Source organism: Chiloscyllium plagiosum, chromosome 9, assembly GCF_004010195.1.
Source record: "Chiloscyllium plagiosum isolate BGI_BamShark_2017 chromosome 9, ASM401019v2, whole genome shotgun sequence".
Taxonomy (NCBI): Eukaryota; Metazoa; Chordata; class Chondrichthyes; order Orectolobiformes; family Hemiscylliidae; genus Chiloscyllium; species Chiloscyllium plagiosum.
The window spans coordinates 66629357-66647980 of NC_057718.1; the positions used below are offsets into that span (position 1 = coordinate 66629357).

An 18624-nucleotide genomic window follows, 5' to 3' on the forward strand; every position below is an offset into this window, starting at 1 on the left:
TTCCAGCAATAAAGTTTCAACGGTGATACTAAAACCGATTAGTTGATAGAGAGGAAACAGTCCTCAAGGAGTAGGAACAAATTGGTCTTTTCCTGAGTGGCAGGTAGTGCCTAGAGGGGTAAAGCAGGCTCAGTTCTTGGACCTCATCTATCATTAATTTTCATGATATAGAAGAAAACATTAACATTCCCAGACAAGGTGAAAGAGAGTTAAAACAGATGCTGGATATCCACGTGAAGGTACAAGGTTTGCACAAAATTAGATTCAACAGAGAAGTATCTGCTTCTATACTGCCAAAGTCAGAAGTCACACAACACTGGGTTATAGTCCAACAGATTTATTTGAAACCACAAGCTTTCGGAGCGCAGCCCTTTTGTCAGGTGCAGTGACAGAGAACAGACCACAGACACAGAGTTCCTAGGCAGACAGAGGGAGATCAAGGGCATAGAGATCAAAAGATCATATAACTGGTTTGGGTGGAGTTAAAGAAATAAAGTCTCTGCATATGACCAGGTGTGTTAGACAGCGAGTTAAGTATTGACAGCTGAATAAGCAAAGGGATGACCTATAATCCGATAAAAAGAGATAATTACAAAAAAAAAATTTAAAATAAGGTCGCGCTGGAGACAAACTAAATGACTGATTTTACAGATACAGAAGTGTAGTGGGGTCACATGTAGCACAGCATGAACCCAAGATCACAGTTGAGGTTGTTGTCATAGGTATGGACCTTGGCTATCAGCCTCTGCTCAACGATTCTGCCTTGGAGGACGCATACCCAAAGATCAGAGACCAAATGCCCTTGGCTGCCTGACAGTTAGCCATGATTGATGTCTGCAAGGGTCTCACAAACTTGATTGAGTTTTTTGAGGAAGATTGATGAGGGCAGAGCAGTAGATGTGATCTATATGGACTTCAGTAAGGCATTCGACAAGGTTCCCCATGGGAGACTGATTAGCAAGGTTAGATCTCATGGAATACAGGGAGAACTAGCCATTTGGATACAGAACTGGCTCAAAGGTAGAAGACAGAGGGTGGTGGTGGAGGGTTGTTTTTCAGACTGGAGGCCTGTGACCAATGGAGTGCCACAAGGATCGGTGCTGAGCCCTCTTCTTTTTGTCATTTACATAAATGAATTGAATGCGAGCAAAAGAGGTACATTTTGCAGATGACACCAAAATTGGAGGTGTAGTGGACAGCAAAGAAGGTTACCTCAATTCACAATGGGATCTTGATCAGATGGGCCAGTGGGCAGAGGAGTGGTGGATGGAGTTTAATTTGGATAAATGAGAGGTGCTGTATTTTGGGAAAGCAAATCTTAGCAGGAATTATACACTTAATGGTAAGGTCCTAGGGAGTGTTGAGTTGGGAGGTCATGTTGCGGCTGTACAGGACATTGGTTAGGCCACTGTCGGAATATTACGTGCAATTCTGGTCAGTTTCCTTCGGAAAGATGTTGTGAAACTTGAAAGGGTTCAGAAAAGATTTACAAGGATGTTGCCAGGGTTGGAGGATCTGTGCTAGAGGGAGCGGCTGAACAGGCTGGGGCTGTTTTTCCCTGGAGCAGAGGCTGAGGGGTGACCTTATAGAGGTTTACAAAATTATGAGGGGCATGGATAGGGTCAATACGCAAAGTCTTTTCCCTGGGATCGGGGAGTCCAGAACTAGAGGGCATAGGTTTAGGTTGAGAGGGGAAAGATATAAAAGAGACCTACGGGGCAACTTTTTCACGCAGGGTGTGATGTGTGTATGGTATGAGCTGCCAGAGGAAGTGGTGAAGGCTGGTCCAATTGCAATATTTAAGAGGCATTTGGATAGGTATAAGAATAGGAAGGGTTTGGAGGGATATGGGCCAGGTGCTGGCAGGTGGGACTAGATTGGGTTGGGATATCTGGTCGGCATGGACGGGTTGGACCAAAGGGTCTGTTTCCATGCTGTACATCTCTATGACTCTATGACTGGAATAACGATGGGTATAAGAAGTGCATGCCAAGGGTCCAACCAAAGTAATAAATAATTCAAAACTGTACAAACTAAGGTAGAGAGATCATAATTTATCAAGGTGATGGTATCAAAACTGGACAGTAAAGATGATTTTACAGATACAGAGCAATGTGGTGGGGTCATCAGCATGAAACCAAGATCACAGTTGAGGCTGTTGTCATAGGTACAGACCTTGGCTATCAGCCGCTGCTCAACGATTCTGTGTAGTTGTGTATCTTGAAGTCCGCCTTGGAGGACACATACCCAAAGATCAGAGGCCAAATTTAGGTGAATTGGCCATGCTAAATTGCCCATAGTGTTAGGTGAAGGGGTAAATGTAGGGGAATGGGTCTCGGTGGGTTGCGCTTCGGCGGGTCGTTGTGGACTTGTTGGGCCGAAGGGCCTGTTTCCCCACTGTAATCTAAATCTAAAAAATCTAAATGCCCTTGGCTGCCAGACAGTTAGCCACGATTGATGACTGCAAGGGTTAGATCAGCTAACTTCAAGGTTCAGGGCATGCAGATCTTCAGGTGCATGGTCAAATCACCATGAAATTTAGTCAGTAAAACATTATATATGTTGAGGAATCAGAATATCTCATTGTTGAGCAGAAATAAATATATTTGATTTGATCTCTTAGATAGTGTGGATTCCAAAATTATTCAAAGGCTTAGGTAAACAGAAACAAGATTTCCACATTGTTTGCAAGAAGATGATACTAAATCCATCTGCTTAAGTCTCCCTCGGAAAATGTCTCATTCTTTGATGGGAAGAGTAGAATCTCAGTTAGTCAGCGTAGTTGAAATTGGCTTAATAGCAAGTGATAAAAAAAAAAATTGCACAAGGGCACTCAGAGATGGTAACTGTTCCCAAGGTAAATAGAAAACTGTATGGATCTCAGTCAATTAAATAAAGATTAAGAAGAAAGTCCAACATATTGTCTGTCAATAATAAATTAGCAAAGGTGGCAAAAGCAAGTTTTTCACAAAATTGGATGCCAACAGTCTGCTTGGATAGATACTGTTACAACTGAAAGTCAAAATCACTACATTTATTACATTTCTAGCAGAATTGCTTCTATCAATTATCATTTATGATCTCCTCTGTACTAGAGGTCTTCCAAAGGTTGGTGTCTAAAATTCTGGAAGTTAAAGGGGGAAGCATTACAACATGGATCTTAGTGCATACTGTAGTGAAAAGGGAACACAATTAGCAGATCAGGGGCATGTTAAAGGCAACACAGAATGGCAAATGCAAATTCTTGAGAATGGCACTAACATTTCTAGAACACATCATTCAACAAGAAGTGAGTCCAAGGAAGACAAGAACCATAGGTGAATTTTCAGCAAAGTGCATAAATAGTGTACAGTGTTCTTGGTGATAAAGTGGGAAAGTTTAACCCCACCTTAGCCAGTCTCATTCAACACATAAGATAGCTGATTTAACAAAAAAGGATCACAGTGCTACTAGAACCTGGAGCCACTCATAGCTTTTGAAAGAATTAAAGAGGAGGTTACGTTCTATTGATGTCTAAGCATATTGCAATCTAGGCTTGTTCACTAGATTGCTGCAGCAGCCCTTATTCAAGTGTATATTGGTTGAAACTAAAACTCAGTATATTTCTGAAACCAAAAGAGAAAATGCTGGAAAATCTGAGAAGAGAGAGAGAGGAGAAGAGAGAGAGAGAGAGAGAGGAGAAGAGAGAGAGAGAGAGAGAGGAGAAGAGAGAGAGAGAGAGGAGAAGAGAGAGAGAGGAGAAGAGAGAGAGGTCTGTGTGAGAATCTCTCAGACTATGTCAAAGGCATCTTGAAACCCATTGTACAGGGGTACCCCAGCTTCTGTCACGACATTACAGATTTCTTACAGAAACCCAGCATCCACGGACCAATCAAACCGGGAACATTCCTCGTCACAATGGACGTTTCCGCACTCTACACCAGCATCCCCCACAATGATGGCATCGCAGCAACAGCCTCAGTACTCAACACCAACAACTGCCAATCTCCAAACACCATCCTATAACTCATCTGCTTTATCCTTGATCACAACTTCTTCACCTTTGACAACCAGTTCTTCATCCAGACACATGGAATAGCCATGGGGACCAAATTTGCACCCATATTAAAACAGCCATCCCCTATGGACAAGCCCTACTCGTACATCGGATCTGTTCAGATGAGGAGGAACGTGACGGGCACCTGGAACTACACAGGGATGCCCTCATAAGAACGAGGTACGATGCTCAACTCATCGACCGCCAGTTCCAACATGCCACAGCAAAGAATGGTAATGATCTCCTCAGGAGACAGACACGTGCTGCAAACGACAGGGTACCCTTCGTTGTTCAGTACTTCCCAGGAGCCAAAAAACTACGCCATGTTCTTCGCAACCTGCAACACATTATCAATGAGGATGAGGAGGAGCACCTCACCAAAACCTTCCCCACACCTCCACTGCTCGCCTTTAAACAACCACCAAACCTCAAACAGATCATTGTTCGTAGCAAACTGCCCGACTTTCAGGACAACTCCATGCAACCCTGTCATGTAGCTGCAACATGTCCACATGTTGGAGTGTGGACATGGATACCACCATTACGCATAGGGGCACCTCCCACCATGTATGTGGCAGGTACTCATGTGACTCAGTCAACGTTGGCTATCTTATACGCTGCAGGCAAGGATGCCCTGAGGCATGGTACATTGGGGAATCAGAGCAGAGGCTACAGCAACGGATGTATGGGCAACAATCAACAGACAGGAGTGTTCCCTCCCAGTTGGAGAACAAATTTAGCGACCTAGGACATTTGACCACGAACCTTCAGGTGACCATCCTCCAAGACAGACTTCGGAACAGGCAGCAGCGAAACGTGGCCGAGCAGAGGCTGATAGCTAAGTTCGGTACCCATAGGGAGGGCCTCAACAGAGACCTTGGGTGTGATCACCTGTAGTGTGATGGTGATCACTACACACACACACACACACACACACACACACACACAAATCCACTTGCATATATACCTTTGTGGGGTGAATTTGTACTTGCAGAGTTACATTGTAGTTTGTTCAAAAACTGCATGAATCCCTGTAAGACTCTTAACTCATTTTTTAGATTAGAATCAATCTAAACATTATGGTACAGACAACAGAACACAGGGGACTAACACCTTCAACATCTTATCTGGCTGACACCTATTGCTAAAGTTAACCTGAGAATGTAACTTCTAAAAAGAGTCTTGTGATTTACATATGAAAGAAGTGAAACTATCATGGTCATTCTAACAGATGAGAGACTTAACAAACAATCAAGGTATTTTTCAATGCATAATTTCAGATACATCACACTGTAAACTTTTGCTATAAATTCTGTGTCTTACAATTGTGTACTCCACAACCACCTGAAGGAGCAGCTAGTGCTTCCAATTAAACCTGTTGGACTATAACCTGGCGTTGTATGATTTATAAATTTGTACACCCCAGTCTAACACTGGCATCTCCACATCGAGATTGAAAGAAGTCTCAAAAAAGTAGCTCCATGCAAACAAAGATTCAGGCTTAGGCTGACAAAGCACAAACATGATTTAGTCTATGATGTAGGCCAGGCACAAATACAGATGCATTCTCAAGAACAGAAATGGATCGAGCAAAATATTAAAACTTTCTTGCAGAAGAGTTTACAGCGATAACCAACAGCTGCAGTGCACAAACATCAGACAATAGCCCAAAGATGTGCAGGTTAGGTGAAATGGCCATGCTAAATTGTCCACAATGTTCAGGGACGTGTAAGTTGGGTGCATTACTCAGCAGTAAATATAGGGGACTGGGTGGGTTACTCTGCTGAGGGTTGGTGTGGACTTGTTGGATTGAAGGGCCTGTTTCCAAACTGTAGAGATTCAAAATAAATACTGTCTACACGGAGGTTGAAATATAGTCCGGAAGACCAAGTACAGAGACGTTACCAGAAACGGAATCTACACTTAATTATAGGAGACATAATGGTGTATGAACATTTAATACCAAAGTTCATTGTGAAGAGAAATCCTACTGAAACTCCATCTGGATATTTAGGGAGTCACACAGAACAGAAACAGACCCTTCTGCCCAACTCATCCTTGCCAACCAGGCACCCTAAACTGAACTAGTCCCATTTGTCTGCATTTCGCAGTTAGGTATCATGAAGTGCAGAACAAGAACACAACAATCAGTGTGACGGCTAGGCATATAGGACTACATTGCCTCATGCCAAATGTGCCGTACACAGCCAAGAGCCTACAGAACCAATGATTTCATCAAGATTTCCACAAAGGGCATGGAACGGACGAGAAATGGATTTGCTCAATTTTATAGGGAAGATGTATTTAGCAGGAGTGAGCCATTATTCAGGATGAATTGAAGTGGCAAGACTTCATTCAGCCAGAGCATGCACTAATCTGAGCACTGAAAAGGATCTGTACAATACATGGTTTCCCAGATGAATTAATATTGGAAAACAGACATCAATTTGTCAAAAAGAATTTCAGGTTGTTTATGTTGGAGGTCGGCATCAACCAGGCGACAAGTTCTCCACTCAATTCTTACTCGAACAGAGAAGCAGAAAGTACAGCCAAGGTCATGAAGTCACTGAGAACTCTTAAGAATCCAGACTGGGAATTAGCTCTGCTTAGTTACAGGACACCACCACTGAATAGCCAGAATTGTTAATAAACAGGAGGCTAAAAACAAATGTACTAGTTGCAGAACAATTTCAGGCCAAATATAGCCTCGAGACCGAATGAACTTAAAGGAACTAGAACAAAGCCACAGCAAAAAGGAGCAGAGTCGGTACAGCCTTAGACAGAAGACAAAATTTTGTCAACCTTAAAGCCAGAACAGAGGGTTAGGTTCAGGAGCAGAAATTCAGTAACCACGGTCATTAGAGAAACAGACCATCCAAGATTTTACATTGCGAGAATGCCTGAAGGCATATTCAGTGGAACAGGAAGGCATTAATTTTAGTAGGAGCCAAATTACTGCAAATGCTGGAGATCACAGTAGATCGGACAGCATCCATGGTGAGAGAGCAAGCTTACATTTCAAGTCTAGATAGGTCTTCATCACCTGCTGTGATCTCCTGCATTTGATGTTAGGTTCATGTGATTAGTTGCATTGTCAAGATTTATGTGAATCTTATTACATCTGATCTTCCCACAAAATTTCTCTCTACTTGGTTTACATTATTCTAGTATTCTCCAATTAGTTAGTTGCGCAGTATGTGTTATCACTAACATCCCCAGCCCGAAGTCCAAATCTCAAATGGTGAGATGGATCTGGAGCTCTGACTGGATGCCCCGGTCTGGTTTTCTTGAATTCAATGCTAGGGTGTCTTGTATGTGCAGCAGTTGTAGCACTCTGTACATTGGTCTCATGTAGCTTAAATATAACTGTCCCACATCCTGTAATAAACATGCTTGGCCCCATTTCTTAGTTCAAGGGACAACAAATGCAAGAGATCACAGCAGATCACAGAGAGCTATCTCGACTCGAAATGTAAGCTTGCTCTCTCACCATGCATGCTGCCTAACCTGTTGTGATCTCCTGCATTTGTTGTTTACAAGCACACTTAAGGATCTGAGATACTCAGTTCAATATCTCAATATGCAAGCAGCAAATGCCTTATTTCAGGAACTAAGCACAGAAATAAATCCAAAACCTACCTCTGCAACCTCCTTTTGAAATGTTAGTGTCATCTGTGTTCTCCCAAAGATAAACGGTCCATTACGATTTGCAATATTCTCCAACCACTTGATAATGAGAGGTGTTGAAACACTGAAAGGAAGATTGCCAATGATGTGCACATTTGGAGGGTCTGTTCAAAAATTTAAAAAGATAAATATACTGTAAGTGACTGAATATGGCTAGGACCCAAATGCTCAATTTGATGCACCATCTTTCAGAAGTGAAAAATCAATGAACAATCCATGAAAAAAAATTGCTCTCCTATCACTGGAAGACAGAACGATTCCTTAAAAAGGAATAACCAGCAGACACAAGACAAGGTCAGCTGCTGGGTCAGTGGTAGGCAGAGGGAGAAACCAACAAGAGGGGAAAAACCACACTTAACCTCAAATTGTACCAATCTGCCAGCTGCAGATGCATCTGTCCACAACAATATTGGTAAAATGATCATTCAGTACTTGAAGAGATGACTGTCTTCACACTGACAATACACTCCATCGTGCTGTATGGTACTATCACCGTGCTAAATGGGATAGACTTCAAACAAATCCAGCAGCTTAGGATTGGGCATTCATGAGATGCTGAGGGCCATCAACAGCAGCAGAATTGAACCTCAGTGCAATCTGTAACTTCATGGCCTAGCTTATCTCTCACTCAACAATTATCATCAAGCCATGGGATCAAACTTGCTTCAGTGGAGAGTGCAGGAGGGCATGCCAAGGAGCAGTAGCAGGCATACCTGAAAATGAGATGTCAACCAAACAGGACTATTTGCATGTCAAACAGCATAAGCAACAAGTCACAGGCAGAGCTAAGCAATCCCACAACCAACAAATCAGACACAGGCTCTTCTTGCCACATCCATGAATGAGATATCATCTAAGAATTGCCCACTGACATTCAGTGGTGTTACCATCACTCAATCCTCCACAATCAACAGCCTGGGGGGTTCCATTTACCAGAAACTCAACTGAACTCACCACGTAAACAGAGTGACTACAACAGCAGGTCAGAGGCTAGGAAGACAGCTTGATTCCCCAAGTCTTGTCCACCATCTTCAAGACAAAGGTTAGGAGTGTAATGGAATACTCCCCACTTACCTGGATGGTGCAGCTCCAAGAAGTTTGACACCATTTAGGACAAAGCAGCCTGCGTGATTGGCATTGCATACATAAGTTGAACATTCACTAGTTAACTCAAAGGAGTATCCTGTTCCTAGAAGTTATGTTTCCTGATCTCTGAACTTTCTCTAGGTAAGGAAAAATTGATCAGAATAGGGCCACAAGCATTTCTCTGGAATATTTGAGTGTATCCTTTGGAAACTGAACTGAAGGAAAATAACACAAGTACAAAGCTGATTCTCCTCGCCCCAATTATAACACGGGTGTGGGCGTTGAGGTTGACAGCCAGATTAACACCCTCAAAATAGTATTAAATAAAACCAGACAAGTTGAATATTTTTGGTGATTTTGGAACATATAAAAGGATAAAGTACTTAAATCCAAGAAATATGATCAGAAACTGCTGGAAATATTCAGTAGGCCAGACAGCATCTATAGAAAGAGAAATAGAGTCAACACTTCAGGTCTACAATCGTCACTAGTTCTGACCAAATGACCTTTGTTTCTCTCTGTACAGATACTGCCAGACATGCTGTGCTAAAACTACTCACTTGCATTAGAGTGAAAAAAATCCTTTCTGCTAGCCTTCCATAAAGTACTCAGAGACAGCCTGTGAGTACTTGATTTCCCAGCAGCCTGAATCTAGTTTGGTACAATATTAAATATCAATGTCAAAAGAAAGAAAAAAAAACCATGTAAAAACATAAAAAAGCTGCAGAGCAATTTAAAACATAGAACAATAAAGCAATAGCTGATAATTTTTTAAAAATAATTCACAAAAGTGATCTTTATAAAGTGCCAAGCAGCAGAGCTAAATAATAAAATCCTTTTTTGCCCTTTTACCCGTAAGCAGCAGAGTTTGACAGATAGATTCAGCTTCAAGTCCAGATCATGAAGGAAGGACTGGAGCAACCTAAGGAGTTAGGGTACCTTTACCTCTAGTGGGGCACACCATGAGCTTGGTTGGAATTCACACAAAAGTGTAGCCAGTCAGAAGCAGTTAATTTTCAACATGGGTTTCCCTTCTCTCCTGAGGTGGATTAGGATATGGGCCTCTCTGCCCAGAAATCACTTGCGCAGAGGCAGGAAAGCATCAAGCACAGCCTATCTAATTTTCCAGAACTCCTTCCTTGCCTTCTATATGCCCAAAACATTCATCCCACACTCACCTTCACTTCCTTACACTCATATACCCTGGTTCTAGGAGGTTTGAAAATCAATACCCCAGAACAGGAGTTCAGGGTTGTTGTGAAGATGGGAAGACATTCACCCTCAGCACTCCAACCCTCTAGCTATCACAAGTCTTTATTTTGCTGCAACTCCTGCTCCTCATGGCCTTCCTGATTTGTTCTGCTATCTTGACTCCCACAGACCTCCAGGGAATCTGCACGTGCATGGGAGGGAGAGAAAACGTGGCCTCAAGCGGCAATGATATGAAGCACACATTTTAACTGCTCAAACACTTTAGCACAAACACGGTGGTAGTACCAATAAAGGCAAAATATGTAAGGTGTGTTTGAGCATCCCTAAGGCATGGACCCAGCGCTCAACATCTTTTTTAGCTCCATTCTCCCTGACCTTTTCTTCCTCCCTATCTCCATGCAAGCTGCTACTCACTAACAGATCCTCCTCCACAAATCCCTTGGTAGCCTCTCTATCACAAGCCCCTCATCATCCCTATTCTCCAGCAGAAAGCCTCTGCCTTCAATATCCCACACTATCCTCCAGGAGGTACTCTCTCCCAATGTCTCAGTCAGCAACCTTCCATTTTAAGCCTCTCCTCCCCTTCTCAGACATGTCACAGTCATGACTTGAGCATTGAGGGTTCAGGCTGAATGAAACCTTCACATGCTTACTGTTTCTCCAATCACAGCCTATTTCTCTACCATATGGCAGTTTATAAGGTCACCAATGAGCCAACAGCAGCAAAATTAGAAGGGAACTGCCCTGTGATTGGAGGATCACCTCCTTTCAGAACCTGTCATTTCAACTTTCCTATATTTTGAGCATTGGTTCCGAACAAATGTTGGATAACCCAGGTCTAAATACATTTTTTGTAGTGACTGTAACAAGGTCAGCCAAGTGGACCATTTAGAATAGGAGTGCCCTGACTGGGGCTGTTAATCTGGTCCAAACAGTGAGCCCTAATTGACAGAAAAACAGGAGTGTCCTCCCCTTCACTGTTTTGATAACACAGTGATGTGAAGGGCACTGCTTGTCACTGGCCACTCAGGTGTTTTCCCATCTTTCTGGTGGTGGAAATTGAATAAAGATTTGTGCACCTCGTGTCTTTCACTGTGTCTCACACCTATACACACACACCATGGGTACTGGGGAAAAAATAAGCACTACCGCAGTTAGGTGGTAGTGTGGGGGAAAAGAAAAAGAAAAAAAAAGAAGTGTCTCCCCTTCACTGTTTGATCACGCAGCATTGCTCTTTGATGTGAAGGGTACTGCTTGTCACTGGCCACTCAGGTGTTTTTCCCTTTTGAGAGTTGGATCAGTGTGAGTGTGCACACGTGCAAGGACTCTCCTCCTTGAAGGGGACTAGCTGCCCCACATCGGGAGAGAGAGGAAAGAAGAAGGAAGAGGAGGAGGAAGCAGAAGGAGGTGAGAGCTTTTGAGTCTGGGGCCTACTTTTAGAGCTACAGCCTGGGTCTCACCCAGGTCAAGGGAGTGTTGCTGCTGACCTGGGGCCCACTCCCACTGCTGGTCTCTGGGACCCCGCCCGACCTGCCTCAGCTGTTGCTGCTTGGGGCCTGCCTCACTGCTGCTGCCTGGGACTTGCCTTGGGGACCCTCCCCAACAGGCCTGCCCCCACCGTTGTGACCAAGGGCCTGCCTAGGACTTGCCTGAGGCCTGCCTCCACCACTGCTGCCTAGGACTTGCCTTGTCCCCTCCCCAGGACCTCCACCACTGCCACTGCTGGAGACCCACCTCCACTGCTACTGCCTGGGACTCGCCTTGGGCCCCTCCCCACAACCTCCACCACTACTGCTGCCTGGGACTCGCCTTGGGGACCCTCCCCAACAGGTCTGCCCCCACCGCTGCGACCAAGGGCCTACCTGGGACTCGCCCGAGGCCTGCCTCCAACGCTGCTGTTGCCTGAGGCCAGTCTCTACCGTTGCTGACTGGGACTCGCCTTGGGCACCTCCCAGGACTTCTGCTGCGGCCAGAGGCTCACTTTCACCGCTGCTGCCTGGGGCCTACCAATATCCAGCAGCAGAGTATGGCGAGCCCGAAGGTCGCAGGGCCCAGCCGCACCTACGCCGGGGTAGCCGCTGCCTTAGGCTCGGCTGTCGCAACCCCCTTCCTGCAAGAAACCCACATTACCCTGGGATACGAAGCCATCTGGCTCCTGGAGTGGCGCGGGGGGGGGGGTCTACATGAGTCACCTCACCCGCAGATCTGGCAGGGTGGCTATCTTGTTGGCCCTGCATTTTCAGCTGGAGATCTTGGGGGTCAGAGAGCCCGTGCCAGGCGATTTGCTTCACCTGACGGTTTGGCTGGGGGGCGCGGTGCTTCACTTGGTGAACATCTATGCTCCCCTGGCCGGGCCGAGGCAAGCGAGCTTCTTCGGAGAAGTGTCCAGTCATCTCATCTCCGTTGACGAGAGCCAGTGCATCGTCCTCGGGGGAGATTTTAACTGCGTCCTCAAGGACAGGGACCACGGTGGTGCCCGCACCGGTTGGGCGTCAGGGAGGAGGTTGGGGACTTGGTCAAGTGCTTCGATCTGGTGGATGTCTGGTGGAATCTCCATCCCAACTCCATCGCCTTCACCTTCGTGTGGCCTGGGTCGGAGCGTCCAGAATCGACCGTCTGTACGTTTCGCAGGCGTACGCCTCCTGCTTTCCGATGGCCTCCATGCGGCAGGTGTCGTGCACGGACCATCACCTGGTGTGGGCAGCACTCCTTCCATTCGGTGCCAGGCTCGGCTCGCGTTCTGGCACTTTAACAACCTGCTGCTGGAGGACGAGCGGTTCTGGGACTCGTTTTGTCATTTCTGGGCCAGCTGGAGAAGGAAGCAGGGAAGCTTCCCCTCCCTGAGGCCATCTTGGAACAGGGCGGTCATCGCCCTGCTGCCAAAGAAGGGGGACCTTCGTTCTTTGAAGAACTGGCATCCGGACTCTTCCCACCCCCCCCCCCCCAGCATGGAATACAAAATCTTCGCCAGGGTGTTGTCTTCTCGCCTGGCTTCTGTGCTGGCCCACATGATTCACCCGGCCAAGTCCTACACGGTCCCAGGCCTGAGGATACACGACAACATCCACCTGGTCCGAGATCTGATCCATTTCTGTCGACGGGCTGGTCTGCCAAGCGCCTTTCTGTCACTCGACTAGAAGGCGTTCGACAGGGTCGATCACTAGTACCTGCTCAGGACTCTGCAGGCATTAGGGTTCGGGACGCAGTTCGTCACCCAGATCTTTTGTACGCCGCCGCAGAGTGTCTGGTTAAAGTTAACGGGTCCCGGATGGTGCCTCTTCGCTTTGGGAAAGGAGTAAGTCAAGGCTGCCCGCTGTTCAGCCAGCTGTATTCCCTGTGCGTGGAGCCTTTCCTGCGCCTCTTGGAGGGGGTTGTCGGGGCTGGTTCTGCGCAGCGCAGCGCGCGCACGGTGGTGCTCCTCACTTTCACCGACCCAGCTAACCTGGGGAGGATGCGCGAGTGCCAGGCCATGTACTCGGCAGCGTCTTCCGCCAAGATCAACTGGGCCAAATGTTCCGGATTACTGGTCAGTCCGTGGTGGGTGGACTCTCTGCCAGAGGAGTTACGGGGGCTCAGCTAGAGTACCACCATCTCCTCTACCTGGAGGTCTACCTCAGCCCAGCTGAGGAATCCTGGCCGGCCAACTGGCAGGAGCCAGAGGCCAAAGTCTCTGCTTGCCTAGGCTGTTGGACAGGACTATTCGGTGCTATCTTACAGGAATAGAGTGCTGGTCATAAACCAGCTGGTGACTGCCATGCTGTGGTACAGGCTGGTCACTTTGGAACCCTCCTGGCTTTGTCACTGACATCCAGAGAATGTTGGTCAACTTCTTCTTGATAAAAAGATGCACTGGGTCACTGTGCAGGTTCTGAGTCTCCCTATTGAGGAGGTCGGTCAGTCACTGGTGTGCGTCCGCACCCATGTCACGACACTCCGCCTTCAGACCTTGCAGTGATATCTTTACGCGAGCCTCCTCCTAAGTAGTGTGCCCTGGCAACGTATTTTTTCCACCAGGTATGTAACCTCAACTACGACACGCAGCTCCTGTTTGTCGATCGTGACGGTTTGGAGGTCGCCCTCAAGATGCTACCTATCTTTTATCAGGACCTGATCACTGTCTGGAACGTGGTCAAATCGCGTCGCGCCTACCCTCCGGCAGGCGTAGCGGCTGTCGTCAGGGAGCCGTTGCTCAGGAATCCGCACCTCTGTACACATGGGTTCGAGTGGCTGTCAGAGGGGAGGGCCATGGCTGGGAGGGTGACCAGGTCAGGGACGTGCTGGGTGCCAGGGGCCTGGGCTAGATGCTGCCACAGGACATAGCGAGCAGGGCAGCGGTGGACGTCCAGTACGTGACCACCGCCATTCGACGCCTTAAAACAGCAGTGCTCGGACCCGACGTAGTGCACCAGTTGGAGGATGCTCAGGTGTGCGGTGGGATCCCGTCTGCGCTCACCCCAGCCCGGCCAGAATTTCACATTGGCCCCAAGGTCCCGTACTTCCTGCGGGAGCCTGTGTCCCACAACCTGAGCCGCCTCTGGAATTTTAGTTTTGTCCCTTTTTAAGGATGTAAAAAGGAGGGCCCTGTAGCGACTGCTGCTGCACACAGTTCACCTCTTCTCCCTCATCCTGTGTCCGGACGCACCTTGGCGTGCCCATTTGCCACCGGGCGGTGGGGATCCCCAGTGGAGGGCTCTCTATGCGGGAGTCCTCCCCATTTCTCTCAGGGATCTGGGGTGGAGGGTGCTGCACGGAGTGGTCCCCTGCAACCGCAGATTGCGGTGGTACACAGACTCCCAGCACAACTGCTTGTTCTGTAGTGCTTTGGAGTCTGTGAGCCATGTGTATATTGTTAGTGGGTGTTTGCACTCCCTTTTTGATTTTCTTAAAAACCACCTCCTCTGCTGTTGGTTGCACTTCAGTCCCACGCTACTGATCGTCGGACACCCGGTACACAGGAGGGAGGGCAAGTCTGAAGACCTCCTCACGGGGCCTGCTCCTGGGCCTGGCCAAATTGGCCATAAACATGTCCAGGCAGCGGGCCGTGGAGGGGGTCGTTAAGGCCGACTGCCTGCCCCTCTTCTGTGGTTACGTTAGAGCCCGGGTGTCCTTGGAGAAGGAGCATGCGGTCTCCACCAATACCCTTTGAGTTGAGGTAAACACTTCTAGCATCATACTGCTATTTGGGAAGCTTAAAGATCATTCAATCCTGCTAAAGACTGGGCCCAGTACATGAAAAGAGTGCACTATTTTTTCCAAACAAATGACATTGTGGCAGATAAAAAGCAATGAGTAATGCTCTTGACAGGTTGAGGACCTGCAGCTTTTTTGGTTATGAAGAGCCTAACTTTCCCTGAGGTACCAGATACTAAAATCTTTCAAGAGCTGGCTATTTAGTAAAGAAATATTGCAACCCCAAGCTTCCTCTAATTTTGAGATGTTAATTTTACCTGGCAATTCAAGAACCAGGGGAATCAACACTGGGATTTTTGACTAGGTATGACTTTGGTTTAACACTTAATAAGCTGCTGACTTACTGTTTGGAATGTGGGATTAATGACGCAACCATGCAGAAATGCCAACAGTGAAGTCCAGTTGGGCTTCAACAGGCACTACAACTTGCTTTATCATTGGAAAATGCAACAGGTGGAGCATAAAAGTTGCTGGGTATTCCAATGGAAATCAACATTGTCAATAGTCCGACTAAGCTCAGGGAACACTACTTGAGTGAAGGCAACTGCATAGCCCCACTCAGGACAGAAAACAGAGGCACTCTAGATCAGCACACAATCAAACCCCAAAACAAAGCCAAGCCTTAACATTTTCTTCACGATCCGGGCCAGCAAGCCGTTATAGATGCTGCCAACTCAGGAGAGCAAAAAGTCCCACAAGACCTGAATTGAGTAATAGAACTCATAGGCCAGTATCCAAGAAAGTGCACAACCTGGAAAGTCCACCGACATCTTGTTTGTAACAGTTAAATTGCTTTACAACATTCAAATTCAGAACCAATTAAAATAAATGTCTGGTTAAACTGTCACTAATTTTAAATGCAAGTAAATACTGGCACAGCCATTTCAGTGCTGCAGAACCAGTCTTAAACAAAATTCATTCTGGACTTCAACCCTTAAGTTTGCACAAGACCTGAGCTAGACTGAGAACTTACACCGGGGAATCTTTACAGCTTAAAAAGGTACAACTTCAGTTCCAGTTTCTTCTGAGAAGCAGCTGATTCAGTAACCAGCAATTAAAGTAAAAGGCTAGATTGGCTCAACATTTTTCAATTTCAGAATGGATGCCAAATTAAATACAGTAGCGCCTCGACTTACAAACTTAATCCATTCTAGGACCTGGTTCGCGAACCGAAAAGTTCTTGAACTGAATCAATTTTTCCCATTGTTCGGATAGCGTAAGAATGCTTGGACGTAGCAACGAACGCTGTTCACAGCGCATGCGCCAAAGACGAACTGAATGAGATCACGTGGGACCCAAGAGCTTTTGCGTTCAACAAGTGCGTAGCAAAGCAGAACAATGAAACCACGTGGTCACACACGGGCTTTTTGTGTTCGTACCTTGAATTTCTTACGTATGTTAAAGCAAAATTTTACATACAATCCTGTTCGTAAACAGATTTGTTCATCAACGGGGTCGTTTGTATGTCGAGGCGCTACTGTATCTGGAACCTTTTCAAGAAGTTCTAGGGCCTATCAAAGGAGCCAAGTGACCTTGCATGTTGCCCAAGAACCAGTTCAACAATTCAGTTTCGTCGACTCAGTGTCATTCGCTTTACGGGCAAAAGTACAGACAGAAACCAGAAGGCTGAAAAGCGAAGGAATCATCAAAACAATCTAGTTTGCGGAATAGACAGATTGTGAAGTTGCACGGGTCAGTTTACCTTCGCTGGCATTTTAAGCAAACTGTTTCTCGCAGATGAATAAATACCTAATCCCTTGCACAAAGGAGTGATCTGCAAAGCTGGCAGGCTGGGAATTGGCAGGGAGGGGGGTGTGTTCCCTTCATGAAGTTGGACTGAGCACGCATACTTGCGATTGGGGATACATGAGGATTTCCAGAAATAGGAGAAAGTGAGGTCTGCAGATGCTGGAGATCAGAGCTGAAAATGTGTTGCTGGAACAGCACAGCAGGTCAGGCAGCATCCAGGGAACAGGGGAATTGACGTTTCGGGCATAAGCCCTTCTTCAGGAACTCAGGAACATTTCCTGAAAAAGGGCTTATGCCCGAAACGTCGATTCTCCTGTTCCCTGGATGCTGCCTGACCTGCTGCGCTGTTCCAGCAACACATTTTCAGCTCCGATTTCCAGAAATATGCCACAATTAATACCCATAAAGATTTGTACCAATATGTGAGACTGCCAAGTGGGGTATCACCAGCCTGGCCAATCTTTCCGCAGATGATGGAGAAATTTGATAAGGTCCACCACAGGTCGTCATTTATCTATATGAGTTGACCCAGTGGAGAAGAACAGCAAATGCATCCAGGACTTTAGATACTGTAAAGCACAAATATGCCCAGACAGAGGATGGTTTGGTGGTCATATTTGGAGTCGGGAAGTTACACTAATACCTTTACGGACATAAATTTAAAATAATAATGGAACACAAACCCCTGCTCCGTCTACTTAAAGAGGTCAAGGCCGTGTTGCCCATAGCCTTAGCATTATAGCCCACAGCTGAATTCATTCTAAGTGCATATAATTACAAGCTAGCACACCGTCCTAGAGGCCAAAAAGCAAATGCAACTGCAGTGAGTCACCTCCTGCCGGCAGATACACCACCGGTGATACTGCCACGGGAAGAGTCTGTAATGGTTTTAAATCTTTATGGAAACACTTTCTCTCACAGCTGAACAGGAAATGACATTGCCATAGGAAATTACATCACCAATGGAAATAACATCACCAATCCAAAGAAACCCGAACATATAAATAGAAAGTAGGGCTCATCAGCAGTGCTTCATCTGGAGGCTCACTGAAGAGGTTACCTAGTATGGTGACGAAACGTCTGAAAATAAACTTGTAGTTCAGTGAGCAAACCTACATCCAGAATCTCAACCTGAGCTACAAATCTTCTCAAAACTCGCTAAATTGATTTAGTTTTTTGAAAAACTGATGAAGATTGATTGATGAAGGCAGAGCGGTTGACGATATCCGTACAGTCTTCAGGAAGGCACTTGACAAGATTCCGCATGATAGACTGGCTAGCAAGGTTAGATCACGTGGAATCCAGGGAGAGCTAGCCATCTGGATATAAAATTGGCTTGAGGGTGGTGGTTGAGGGTTGTTTTCAAACTGGAGGCCTGTGACCAGCAGTGTGCCACAAGGATCAGGCTGGATTCACTGCTTCCTTCATTTGTATATAATGATTTGGATGTGATTATAGGAGAAATAGTTACTAAGTTTGTAGATGACACCAAAATTACTAGCGTAGTGGACAACGAAGAAATTTATCTCAGAGTACAATGGGACTTTGACCAAATGGGCCGATGGGCTAAAGAGTGGCAAATGGATTAATTTAGATAAATATGAGCTGTCGCATTTTGATAAGGCAAATCAGGGCGGGATTTATACACTGAATGGTAAGGTCCT

General features: G+C 46.2%; 1 protein-coding gene across 11 annotated transcripts in view; it reads right to left on the reverse strand.

Moving 5' to 3' along the window:
- The window catches only part of tfb1m (transcription factor B1, mitochondrial), a 74013-nt gene that overhangs the window by 37082 nt on the left and 18307 nt on the right, over positions 1-18624 (reverse strand). For all 11 annotated transcript variants that reach the window (XR_006312548.1, XM_043696148.1, XM_043696149.1 and 8 more), the window contains exon 5: positions 7676-7827. Coding sequence is in view for 10 of the 11 variants with exons in the window: in XM_043696148.1 (XP_043552083.1) it covers positions 7676-7827 (152 nt within the window). In the remaining variant the exon portion in view is untranslated. The remainder of the gene's footprint in view (positions 1-7675; positions 7828-18624) is intronic.